Below are 13,615 nucleotides of genomic sequence, written 5' to 3' on the forward strand. Positions count from 1 at the left end.
GCAACGGGAGCGTCGACACAGAAATCCATTATTTGAATTTCAATCGCTTTGAGCGGTTTCTTTGTTCGTGGACAAATATCGAAACTTTTATATTTTCTATTTATAGTAATATCTGTCGAAGCGAGCGCACAAAATCGTCAACAACGGGGACGTTTTTTAGTGCAGAAATTGATTGAATCGCGATGATTCGAAGTAAATTTGAAAACTTTGCAAATACGTGATTATCTATATCCAATCAACGATATACTCGAAACAATACAACCTACCTCCAGTGAAAACAAATTAGATAAAGTTGGGGGTAACTCTCGTCGAAAGAAGACACGTCGGTGCTCCGTTGGGGTCCGAGCCACTCAAAATGCATATTCGGTGCACGATGCATTATGCACTTATCGCGTACATAGTTATAAAATAATGTTTTCCGAACTCTGCTCGAACAATCACGACTTCTCCAACGGCGAAACTTATCGAACTAATAATTGCGTGTTCCGTGGAGGGTCTGAGCAGCAGACCAAGATAAGCACCAGGCTGTCAGGTAAAAGAAGCGCCGGTAGCCTCGCCGTTAAAGTGTGCCCCGTTGGGCACCCATCGTTAAACCATTATGCTTAGTAGAGTTTCTATGGATCCGGTGGACAGGTCGCGTCGACACAGTCTTTGCAACGGCGCCGTACGACTCTGCGTTTACACACTTGGACGAACACCCCTTTGCTATGCTACGCGCGCCTCCCTCCTTTCCTCGAGCCGTCGGATGACAGTTTAGATTACATTGCAAGGCATCCTTAAAGGAGCATTCAGCCGTGCATGGTTTTTAAACGAATCACCTTAACGACACTGGTCTGCGTCGCGAATAAACCGCGCGCATGTAACGTTGGATTCGTTCGAGTTGGGTCCTGGAAGGCGGGCCCTCCTACTGCCCGCCCGCCGGGACCCAACTTAAACGTATCCGACTGTACATCGGTTAGAGAACCAAGCTCGAACAGGTAGAGGAGTTTCACGAGTTAGAAGAGTGCCTAACGACGCGCGTAGAGTCCGATGCAGACGCGGAACATTGCTCCTTCCGGTCCATTTGCCCCGACAAAAGATGTGTCGACAACACATCACGCGTATACGTGTCTCGATGTTTTGAAAACCCATTGCAAACTCTCTTTCTTCGGATATTGGAACGACTCGTGCATATTAGGTTGGCGCAAATTTTGTGTATTTTTATGTACCGTTAATTTCAGTTTTCTTAATTTACATAATAAAGTATTGTTAACAATGATAATTATAATATTATATATGAATTTTAAATCGATGTGTTCTCGGTGAATTTAAAATTAATCAACTTGCGCTTTAATTAATTAATTGAGTGGCTCATGAATCACCGGGTGGTCTGGTATTAATATAAACTTTAATTAGTGTACTTCGGATGAGAATGCGTTTATTATAATTGAAAAATTTTACATAATTTATTTGAAAATGTATTTTTATTTCTGGAAGCGGCCAAGAGCCCAGAGTCAATATTTACTTCGTAGAAGTTTAATTAAAATAAATTAATATTTTGTTGAACTACGGTGGGAAAGATTCTCAGCGTATGCGGACGTGGTATTATTAAAATACGAATCCATTAAAACGATGACCTTAAAGTCATCCCCCCCTTCCGTAATATCACGTGGACCGTATGATATTTCAATTATTTCTCGCGCGGACCGTTTTTAACCCCTTTTTTGACAATATTACTGTATTACACAGTTTCTCAATCAATTTTCAAAATCGAAGCCTCGTGATAGAAAATTTTATTAGACCTTCTTTATTATACGTTAATTGCGTTGTTTCCCAAAGCTAGACATTAAATAAATAAGCAATTCAACATCGTGCATCAGAAAGTGATCGATCCGACATAAAACGGCTCTCTAACGCTGGAAATATTTGTCTCCAAATACTTTGAAACGTCCAAACGTTTGCACCACGCAAATAGACAGTTCCTGTTTGAAAGCTGTCGTCGCATTATTACCGTGTAGCGATATTAAACTTTCCCACATAAAGGTGCGGACTTTCGGGGATCCGTCGATGGTCGTAAATTCTATACGCCGTTTCTCGATGTCGTTACGGAAGAAAGCAGTCCATTCGGACGCGTATGGGGGCTATTCGGGAAACAGGGAACAGCTTCGCCGAAGGTGTTCACCGAATCCGAATTAGACATCGTCGTTGACGCGTTTCTATAGGTATGCGTGCAGATTTGGCCCCGGTCCGACAGCCCCTCCCGTGTTTACGGCGTTTGTGCAAACAACCAGCGCTTAAATAAACAGTTGCCGTATCGCGTATATTATTTATCGCGGTTTGTCCTCCATATTGCACACCCCGGACAAACCTACGCCATCTTGCCTGTTTGCGTACTGGATATACGCGTGTCGTTATGAATCTGCAACATTAACGCTCCGTGGAACTAGTACAATTCCAACGAATTTCTAGAACCTGACTGCATAGATCGTCCGCCAAAGGTCTCTCTTCAAACCGCGACTCGTCTCTATTTTTATCCAACTTTCATTATTGACGAAACAAATTTAACCCTATAGCTCGATTCGTGTTTCATTTATGGTAACACAAATTGAATTTAGAAAATGTATGAACAAAATTTTAATTATAAGTATTTGTAGAATTTTGTTGGGGAAAAAGAATATTTTTTTGCTAGTTGTTCGTATTAATAAAGGCTCTCATAGCGCAAAGAGTTAATACTACGTTAAATCAATAGCTTATTTCTATTTTGTACTATTTTATTCCTATGTTTCGTTTCGTAAAATAACGAAGACAGGTGTTTTATTTTGTTGACAATCCAGAGAAACTTTGGCGCGTTATAAAATGCCCCTCCATACTGCCGCAAACCGAGGCCACTTTGGAACCACAAAGAGAAGCATGGGAGATGGGTGACACATGTCACCCGAGCGACCAACAAAGGGATAAATTTCCGGCCAGTTCTTTAGTCGTCAATTATGCATTCTCGTTGGAGAACCGCGGATTCCATTGTGCCTTGGCTTGTAATCGTAGCGAGACAATCTTTAATTGAAATCCGTTCGGTCGTTGCCCGTATTGATCTTCCCGATCCGATGAGTTTTGTTCGGTAACACGTATTACGGAGAACAAGGCACCCGCAGTGGAAGCAAACGTTTGTCCCTTTGGGTGGCTACCATAACGGTAATCCGTATTAACGTTACTGCGTAGGCACCAATAAATTTAACCAATATCTTCACGCTGAAACGTCAAGTCATTAAAGCCGGTGGCTCTTGGTTAACCCGCCAATAAAACCAACACCGGACCGCTGCAATTATCTCGGACACCCGGGATCGATGCATTTGGCTAGTTCTGCACCGTGATGAATTTCGATTCCAAAAAGCATAGAGAAAATTTACACGAAGTAGGACAATGGTTTATTCGAAACAACTGCCGTTTGGGCTAATTAGTTACAAACGTTACAAATCGTTTGCTTATCGATTTTTCGACGACGAGTCTTCGTTCTATAATTAACGATGCAAATTTACCATCGACGCTGCAGAAATTCGATTTCATTGCCTGGGTGTGGTGTCCCAAACACGACACTCAAAGTGAATTCTGTATCGTATTCGTCGCGAATTTTGTCGTATATTTTCATCGACGAATGACGGCTCAATTGATAACCTGGCGTTCGTTCTCTAATGAATTTCGTTCGTTGTCTTTGTCACTATCGCGATACGAAGATGCTACCTCGATTATATAAAATAGAAACGAATCTGATTCAATTTCGTGCAACCAGAGACTACGGGCAAAAAAAAATATCGTTACGCAATGGTCAACCACAATGCAACAAAATTCGTTTGTTGTATTCTCCTCTAATATCTATATTGATTTAGCAAAAGTCGAAATTCAATCGTATTTCCTGTTCTGGCTCGAGAGGAAATTCTGCTGTTGACGTATTGGTAATTTAGAAACGCACGTAACGGTATTAAAAAATATTAATTTTTCACGATGTAAACAAAGCAGGATAGTCTACGCGAGAAAATAAGTAAAATTGTTCGAGAAGAAATTTTTACTAGAATCTATCTGTATTTTTTTTCTATTCGATTAACAAAATATTTACAAGAGTTACGGTGCACATACCTGCCCTGCAGAATTCCTACTTCTACGTACTGTGTATATTCCTGCTAATTTCGTCGAAAGTGAACACCAGGTCGATGAAATGATTCGCAAGAGCCATATCCTGTGGGCGTTCGGTTTACTCTTTGAATAACTCCCCTGTCAGGATGTTGACGATTGGGATACCGATCTCTGAATATTGGTTACAATATACACCCACTACTGGAATCATGTTCACATACTCTCTCAATTAGTGTGTATAATCGTAGCTGGCAAAACGGCAAAGATTTATTCGTAATTAATAAAACAAAGACGGTATTAGTAACACAAAAATAATTCTATATTATTATGACGTTTAACGTATTTTCTCGGCTATCAATATACTGGTATGTATTGTAAGAAAAATATCAATGTACGTAATTTAATTCTTAATAGGTTGTAACTTTTACATTCTCATGAAAGCACTTATAAAACATAATTGAATATTACATTTTATACGGATTACATATTAAGTAATATGTTATACCCTCGTTATATAATTGCCTTCCTTTTCCTGGAACTTCCTTATACACGGGAAAATGTCTGATAAAGTAAAAACGTGTTTCGTAATATGGCTGACACAGATTTTATTCTTTTAATATGCTTAAGACTTAAAGGTTGATGCACGACTACGGCTTCGTTTATATTGTTTGTCTCTTTCTTTCGGTTAAATGTGACAAAAATTGCATTCGCGGTACGTAATAAATTAAACCCCGGCTGTCCTTATTTTTAGGAACGAACAGATATTAAGATGTCCCAGAAATATATTGCACGCGTCAACATTTTGATGTATTAAATGATAACTGCAATGAAAAATACTTTCGAGTCTGATGATTTATGGTCTCCCGTCATCGTTCTGAAAGCAACTGTCACTGCAATGCTGGTTCTTTGGATGCAGAAAACATTGCCGGCGCATGTTTGACGTCATTATTGTCGAATCACCACGTGTTCACCTGCTCGAAAGAAAATCATAGCCGGACGAAATTGTGTCCGAATTATACGCTCAATGATTCGTAAATCTCATTATAGATTTGTTTCCAGTAACAACGTAAAAACATAATAAAATTCAGCTGTTTTCAAATTAATTTAAAAAAAGGAACATTTAAGAATCATTCAAAATTGCTCACTGTTTCCTGGGACGCTCTAATCAAATTTCGGGATATACAGAAATATTTTGACGCCTAAACAACACGACATTTCTGAACTTGTTTACGGTTTAAAAAAAAACGGTGCCAGTTTCAGTTTCTCGTGTCTAGTGACCGAGTTCCAGTAATATTACGTCGAACAGCAACGACGTTTGTCGTCGGGCAACGAACGGAATAAATTAGTGGAAGAGATTTGTCGAAGCGACGCTTTTAAATTAGAATCGCGACGTAATGGATCGCGTTTAATAGCGCCGTGGTAACGTTAACGACCGTTACAGAATCTTGCCTCGTAAAGAAAAAAAAAAAGAGAATTATACAATACCGCGGGGCTCCGCACTGGTTGGCGCACCGGTGCAAAAAGGAAACGTGATTTCACACTCGTGGCGTACATCGGTGACCGCGTCCTCAAAATAATGGCGCCGTTGTTACGGCCGATACGACACTCAAGGGGAAGCGATTAAGTTTGTCATTACGTGACGCATTATGTCCGCGCGTCCGCTTTGCAGACACGGCTCTCCCCGCATTTTGAAACTACACGAATAATTAAACTGCTCATTGGCGCTTCCGCTGCGATGCGTCGGGACTGTGGCTGGGGCCACTCGCCGAATTTTTCTGTTTCCGTGTATTCGAACGTACACTACCATTCATAAGTGTTCAGACACTCTCGATAAAAGCATAAATCATATAAAAACTCGGGAAAAATGGGAAAATATTAATTTTTTATGTACATCCACACATACATTTATGGAAATATACTAAATAAATACGAAAATTAAAACGTTTCTGAAGAGTTCTCAAGAGTTTCTGAAGTTATTGAGGTCCAAGTTGATCGAAACTTGTTCCACATATCATTAGCTGATCTCGATCGGATTCAAGTTCGGGCTCTGAGGAGGCTATTCCATAATTTTAATTATCCCTTCCTCCTCTAAATGGCGTAAATAGTCTTTACATAATTTAGACGTATGTTTTGGGCCATTATCAGTTGAAAGATTAAATTTTTACCCAAAAGCCGATTTCCTGAAGCTATTTGCGTGGTTCTCCAAAATTTCTCGGTATTCTTCTTTTCTTAATATTCCGTCAATTTTCACAATATTTCCTAAATGAGCCCCAGCAAAACAGCCCCAAATCATCACTAAACCACCTCTATGAGATAAAATCTCAAAAACTATACCTTCGATTGCTTTGAAAGTTTTGCACGTTGTTCCACATACTAACAGTTCTCGCCCGTACCAAAATCAAATTGTTATGATGAGTTTATCATATCTCTTTTATTAAAAAGTTGCAAAAGAAACGACGAAATTTTGCAATTTCTACTTTCATCTTGTCAATTTGCGACGTAAATTAACTGTAAATCTACCGAATAAAAATCTTTTTGATTTTTTTGATTTAGTCAACCTTGAGAGCTGCAATCACCTACGCCAGTGTTTAAACGCATGTTTACTGCGAAAGTAATAACAACATTAAAAGTTAATAAAAATCAATAAAAAAATCATCTTGTATTCCCAAAGGATAACTAGATAAACTGCAAAAAAGAATCATAACGTCGGATGTAACATTTCCTTTAAAAAAATTAAGAAAGAGGGTTCAATTTTCTATCATTCACATGAGACTCCCTCCTTAAGGGTTAAGGATTCGTCTTTAGATATTTTTTGTTACAATACACAGTATGTTTTCTTCTAAATCTTTCTTGGTCGAGTTCCAGAGTAATATTTTGCAAAAGAGAAAAACGTAACAACGCGTTCGCCAGCCAATCGGTTTTCATAATATTCCGGGCAATGCTCGATTTCGTTTTCTAGGCGAAACCGGCGGTTGCGCTGTGACCGACGATGTGGTGGAGTGGATGGATAGAATTCAAAATTCTGGTCAAGAGGAGGGCCCGCCTTCGGTGAAGGGCAGCGACATCAAGAAAGCGAAACCGCAGGCGAACACGTGGAACGCCGATCAGGAATCGCCCGGTCACAAATACTCTCGTGAAGCAAACGAACCTAGTCATCGGAGAGTACGAAGGGCAGCCAGGCCAAAAGAGGACAACAAAAACACTTGTTCCCTTTTTATTCAGACTGATCCTCTAATATGGAGACATATATCCGAGCAGGTAAACCGATACGATCACGCGACCAACAGAATAATACATTTTCAACGGAAGGTAAAACGCGATAATAACCGACCCATTTCTTTCGACTGAAAATTTAGCTCGAAAACGTAATAACTCCTTGGAAAATCGCCGAATGCCCTGAATGCCTACGTTCACATTCATAGAGCTTTTCCTCGGTAATAGGGGCCAGGCGTAATTTCATTTCGCATTTTCCATCCAAACTAGACGCACGGTGCATTCCAAGTGTCCTTGCATTAGAGAAATATTTCTATCCTGGCATTCTTTTTGGTCGGACATTCCCCGCCTGGGTGACCGTTATAAAAATCTTTTTACCCGTACGTACTCCTTGGACCGTAAGATCCGCGGAATATTGAATTTCCCTCGCTTTGACTTTCGCAGCTGCATCACGATGTGGAAAAAACCAAAGAGGAGATCCTGTCGCTTATCGCGCAACACGTCACTGCCGTGAATTACATTTACAGAGATACGAAGTTCGACGGTAGAATCAAGCATAGAAATATCAAATTCGAGGTTCAGCGAATAAAGGTAAACGCAAACAGCAGGAAAACCTGTGTAATTTCTGGCTCGAACGCGTATATTTTGCTCGGCAGATCGACGACGATACGGCCTGCGTGCCTCATCAAACGTACAATGAACCAAATCCCTTCTGCCTGGAGAACATCGACGTTAGTAACTTTTTAAATTTACACTCGCTCGGCAACCACGAAGACTTCTGTCTCGCCTATGTGTTCACGTACAGGTACGGAAACCGTGGTTCTTAACACTTTGACTGCCACGTCACCCATATATGGGTGACAAGACTTTCCCACTATGGGATTAAAACAATTTATTCTGAAATTGAAATGTTAAATAAATTTGTATAGGACGAAGTTTAACGTGGTTACGAAAATAAGCATCAAAGACAAATTTTAAGTTATGCAGTTTACAGTTGTTTAAAATCCAAGTTTTGGTCTCGCGAAAAGTTGTACGGTTTTGATGTGGCAGTCAACGTGTTAAAGAGGCCTTGTTGTGCGATCAGACGTTCTTTGTATAAATACGAATGGAAAATAATGTATTTTGAGAATTCCTATAATTGAGCCGTTTATTTTGAAAGTGGCCTAAGTCTATTTATCTTCAAATCGAGATATTTAAAGGTTTGCGTTTCAATGAATTTAAAAATATACGTATAGGATACTAATGAGTCATACTGCTTAAGTGTATCTAAGGGTGTTAAATTTATAGTTCCTATTAAAATACTGGCAATTATTAAGGGGTCTGGTACCTCTAGCGGTATGGAAAACGAGGCATTGTTTTAAGCAACACTGAAGATAAAGTAAGCATTCAATTATCCTGAAACTTTGCACTCTATTTAGGTATAACAAATGTTGAAAAAAACCCTTGGCAATGTTTAAAAAATATTTATAATTAAGCCTACACAGCGCCATGTTCCCGAGCCACTTCTTGTTTTGATGCCCAGATGGTGTGCAGGATTGTGGTAAAATGGTTGTTATGTACAACAAAAACCGAAATATTCCATTAACTATGATAAATGTCCTAGGCATTGACGATGAGACATTTCAATTTATATAAAAATGAACAATGTGGCAGATATTTGAAACTTAAAATCGAATTTTAACACAAAAACGAGTTCTTATTACGAATATTTTGCAGAATTATTTGACAATTTTGAAAAAAACGGATCGTCAATGCCTAATAAATATAATAGTAAAGATAACTGTAAATTTTCAAAGCAATTGATTAATTAGAACTGGAGAAATGCTGCACACCGTTTTGTAAAACATAGTTCCGAGGAAAATGCATTTAAGGGGCCATCCTACCTTGTAGGCATGAAAAATACGTGTTTCTTTATGATTTTTTTTTGCGGGTTATTAAAGAGCGATTAATTCCGGATTTTGTAGATACATTTATTATATATTTAGCTATATTTACGAATTTTTGCAACGCATAATATCTATTGATTACGCTGTTTTTGTTGATCATCAAACAACAGTTTTTACGAACGGCACCCGACTGCGTACGTGATATCTTGCGAACAAGTTATTCGAAATCCTAAAACCAACGATATTCTTAATATAGATGAGTGTGGTTATAGCATGAACTAGGATCTTTTCAAAAAAACAAAAAATGGCAAAATGGCAGCTATTTTACGAAAAAATACTGAATATTTTCATATATTTGGTTGCTTTTTTGTTAATAAAAGAAAAAGTATTGCATATATCGCAATTATCCTAGTTCATGCTATAGGGAGACCAGTTCTGAAGATACTGTATAAATTTGATGTTGATATCTTGAATAGTTTTTTAGTTATCACGCACGCAGTGCCGAAAAATGTAGTTTCGAGAAAAACAGCTTTAAAGTTTCACGTCCAGTTGTTATACCTACGCGCAGTACATTTCAGCAGGTTATCACTTCGATAGTTTTTCAAATTTCAATTTAATATTTGGTAGATATATTTTCGAGACAACATACTAAAGAAAAATGCAAAAAAAAAATATCGATTTTTTTAATCCCACAAGGTAGAAAGGCCCCTTAACGCGCTACAGGACGCAGATACACGTCATCGTTTGGGGCTCTAAATTTTCAGCAAAAACATTGTTCCGACACTGAGACCTTTCGCATAATGTTTTTAAGGCTTCAAACTATTATTTAAGCCAAAAAAAAAAAAATCGAATTTTTCAATATTCTAGAGTTACCAGACCCCTTAAGTGAATAATATGCGTTTTCTTATCAAGAATGGAGTTAGGCCACTTTCAAAATTAACAACCAGATTCATTATAAAATTTGAAGGTGCCCAAGTCCATTCAACATAATTTAAGATGCTTCAAATTGAAAAAAACAATACTGAATTTATTTTACATATCTTTAAAACACTTTGGAAACATAATTTATGCCATTCAAAACATTTTTTAACTACATAACGTACAAAATTACAAACATAAATTTATTACAAAACAATTTACTACTCATCTACATTTTGTGCGTGTGAAAGGGATTTGAAGAAATCATGATGTTCCGGTGGTATATATCGTAATAGGTCAGTTATGTCCTTGAATTTTGCTGTTGTAATTTGTCTGATATTTTTATACAGTGGTGTCAATACAATATTTTCGAACTTTCTTGGTCTACCCCAACGTGGTAATAAATTCAGGACTTTAAAATTTTCATTCCAATTCATTGATGTCTTATAGAAAATTTTATACGGTTCATTTCTGACAAAACGCATCCAACATATTTTTAACCAGTTTATTGATTCTCCATCAGAATTCTTTACCCTTTTAAAAATTGCGTCTTCGAATAATTTTGTTGATACAAAACTTCTTGTCTCGTTTCATTTACAATAAAATTATTACCTTTCCGACACTTTTTAATTATCTTGTAATAATCTCGGGGAACGGACAGTAAACTATTTTTTTTTAATGACATTTCTACCACGCGAAAATCTCTATCATTTGGTAAAAACGAATGTCCTGATATTAAAAATTTGTGATCTATGATTTCCACATTATTTTCCAAAGTTTGGACAATTTTTAACCACATTAAAGCTACTTTAATGTTTCTATTTTGCCCGGCGCACATGTCACTGTAAGCTATAATGTGTCTTTCACTTCTTAAATTTTTAACATGTTTTAGGATGCATGAAACAATTTCTTCAGCACCTCTGGATGCAATAATTTCATCCCAAACGTACATGTAAACATTAAATATCTTGATTTAAGTATAAATGAAGTTAGGCCACTTTCAAACTACACGGTTCAATTATTGAACTAACTCTGAAAACTTATGTGTCAAGAATTATCGTATTTGCTCGGAATATAAGCAACCTGAAATGCTTTACTGATAAATATCATGAAGTTGTACATGTAACCATGGTAACCGGAAAAAATTGAAAAATGGAGTTAGGCCACTTTCAAAATAAACGGCTCAATTATTAAACATACACCGGTGATATTTAGCGAGTCTGCTTCGAATTATTGTACACTCGTAATTTTATTTTGCATTTTATACGAGGAACAAATTTTCTGGTCGCACCTTACGCGTTGTTTACGAATATTTATTAGCACGTGCAATATTATTAACAGAGATTTCACCGGTGGTACTCTTGGCCTCGCGTGGGTCGCCTCGGCGTCTGGCGCGTCCGGCGGCATATGCGAGAAATATAAAACCTACACGGAAACGGTGGGTGGAATGTATCAGTCCACGAAAAGGTCTCTGAACACGGGGATCATCACTTTTGTAAATTACAACAGCCGAGTTCCTCCGAAAGTGTCGCAGCTGACGTTAGCGCACGAGATAGGACACAATTTCGGATCGCCCGTAAGAATTTGCTTCAAAAGACACCGCTATAGATACGAAAGGAATAACGTTAACGTTTAATGTTTATTTTAATTACGTTTATAGCATGATTTTCCTCCCGAATGTAGACCTGGTGGGCTACACGGAAATTTTATTATGTTCGCGTCGGCGACCAGCGGGGATCGGCCGAACAACAGTAAATTTTCGAAATGTAGTATCGGTAACATCAGCAACGTTTTAGACGCCATCGAGGACAACAAGAAAAGGAACTGTTTCACTGGTTCGTATTACGCTTGGAAATTATGCGCGCCTCGTTGCGTCGTAACTTCGCTTTTATTCAATTTCCGTGTCGCGCAGCGTCCGCCGGAGCGTTCTGCGGTAACAAAATCGTCGAAGCCGGGGAAGAATGCGACTGCGGGTACGACGATGACGAGTGCGTGGATAAATGCTGCTATCCGCGACAGGTGTCCGAGCTGGACAAAATAAAGAACGAAACCGCGAAGGGCTGCAGCAGAAAGCTTAACACGCAATGCAGGTATACATTTCAATTACAGTGTTCTCGATAGGTCCGAGAGAAAATTACTTTCCGAGTGTCCGTTCCTATTCTATGGGTTGTCCACTGTTTTTCAAGCAATTTTTAAACTTCCTCGTAACTGACGAATCTTTCACCATTTAAAAAATATTTAACCTGACAACACACCAAATTACGTAAAACAATAAAATTCCGATTATCCGGCATACACGAGACTAGGGCAATGCAGGAAAATTAAATATGCCGAATAATTGAACTATACCTACGTACGAAGTGATAAAAACGAGCAATGTAATTACAGACGAGGTACACGAATAAGTCTTACATCCAATGTATTTTTCAGCCCGAAAGAATTTTTTTTCTCGAAAGTGCGTGGGATTTCGGGGATATGTGTATTCACGGAAAATTATTGTAATTGAACCCCGCGACTAAAAATAATTTTTTCAGAACGATTTGAAATTTTTTTTTTCGCCGAAAAATTTGGGCACCTACCCCCTGTCGATTTTTCTTAAAAGTTCGTTTTTCATTTTTAGTAATTTTGTTTGGCGCCCTATAGAAAAGTTATCCAATACTTTTTTGTAAGTATCCATTGGCTCTACTTCAAAAAAAAATTTCATTGAAATATATTCACTGTCGTGGGAGTTATAAACGTTTGAAAATTAGACCACTTTTATGGGGTTTTTCTACACTTTACTGGTTTAAGGAACAACTTTTCAGATATTCTTAGAATGTCTACGTATTCTTTATCAAAATACGCGTTGTTTGCCGTTTGAAACATTAAAATTCTTCAATCCGTTCAGAAGTTATGATGATTTAAACATTCGCATGAAATTTTCGGGCAACATTTCTGGCCATAAATTACATTTTTCGATTAGGAATTTTTTTCTCGAAAGTGCGTAGGATTTCGGGGATATGTATATTTACCAAAAATGTTTGTAATTGACCCTCGCCGAAAAATTTGGGCACCCACTTGACGATTTTTCTTGAAAATTCAATTTTGATTTTTAACAAACACAACTATAGGTAATGTAATAATTATTCGGACATTCCGGATAATCGGAACTCTACTGTAGATACGAACGACAGAAAATACTTGTCCCTTTTTTCTTACGTATTTATTATTAGTCGGAGAAATTATAAGCTCGTTATGTGCTCGTCGAGTTCTTCGTACGGAAGTGGGTAAAGTCAGATATGGCGCTTCTCTCTTCCAGGATACCAGTTCCTAATAGATGCGGGATTATGCTTGCGGTTAATAAAAGGCATCGTATGATTTATAGACGGCACACTTTAGAAACTTGCGCTGCACTTTTCCCAGCAAAACTTCTGTTAATTAGACGAGCCTTTAATCCGTTCAATCGTTGACAATTAATTATTTTCGATATTAATGGTTACCTCTTCCTTTAAGTA

At 38.0% G+C, this 13,615-nt stretch overlaps 1 protein-coding gene across 2 annotated transcripts in view; it reads left to right on the plus strand.

Annotated features, from left to right (window-relative positions):
* Positions 1-13,615, plus strand: part of LOC122401744 (disintegrin and metalloproteinase domain-containing protein 10) — a 159,375-nt gene that overhangs the window by 136,955 nt on the left and 8,805 nt on the right. For both annotated transcript variants that reach the window (XM_043404080.1, XM_043404081.1), the window contains exons 5-10: positions 7,064-7,362; positions 7,762-7,908; positions 7,974-8,122; positions 11,463-11,697; positions 11,782-11,956; positions 12,034-12,211. In XM_043404080.1, the coding sequence (XP_043260015.1) occupies positions 7,064-7,362; positions 7,762-7,908; positions 7,974-8,122; positions 11,463-11,697; positions 11,782-11,956; positions 12,034-12,211 (1,183 nt within the window). The remainder of the gene's footprint in view (positions 1-7,063; positions 7,363-7,761; positions 7,909-7,973; positions 8,123-11,462; positions 11,698-11,781; positions 11,957-12,033; positions 12,212-13,615) is intronic.

Source organism: Colletes gigas, unplaced genomic scaffold (genome assembly GCF_013123115.1).
Source record: "Colletes gigas isolate AHSC1104 unplaced genomic scaffold, ASM1312311v1 Colletes_gigas_Sc00027, whole genome shotgun sequence".
In the NCBI taxonomy this organism is placed as follows: Eukaryota; Metazoa; Arthropoda; class Insecta; order Hymenoptera; family Colletidae; genus Colletes; species Colletes gigas.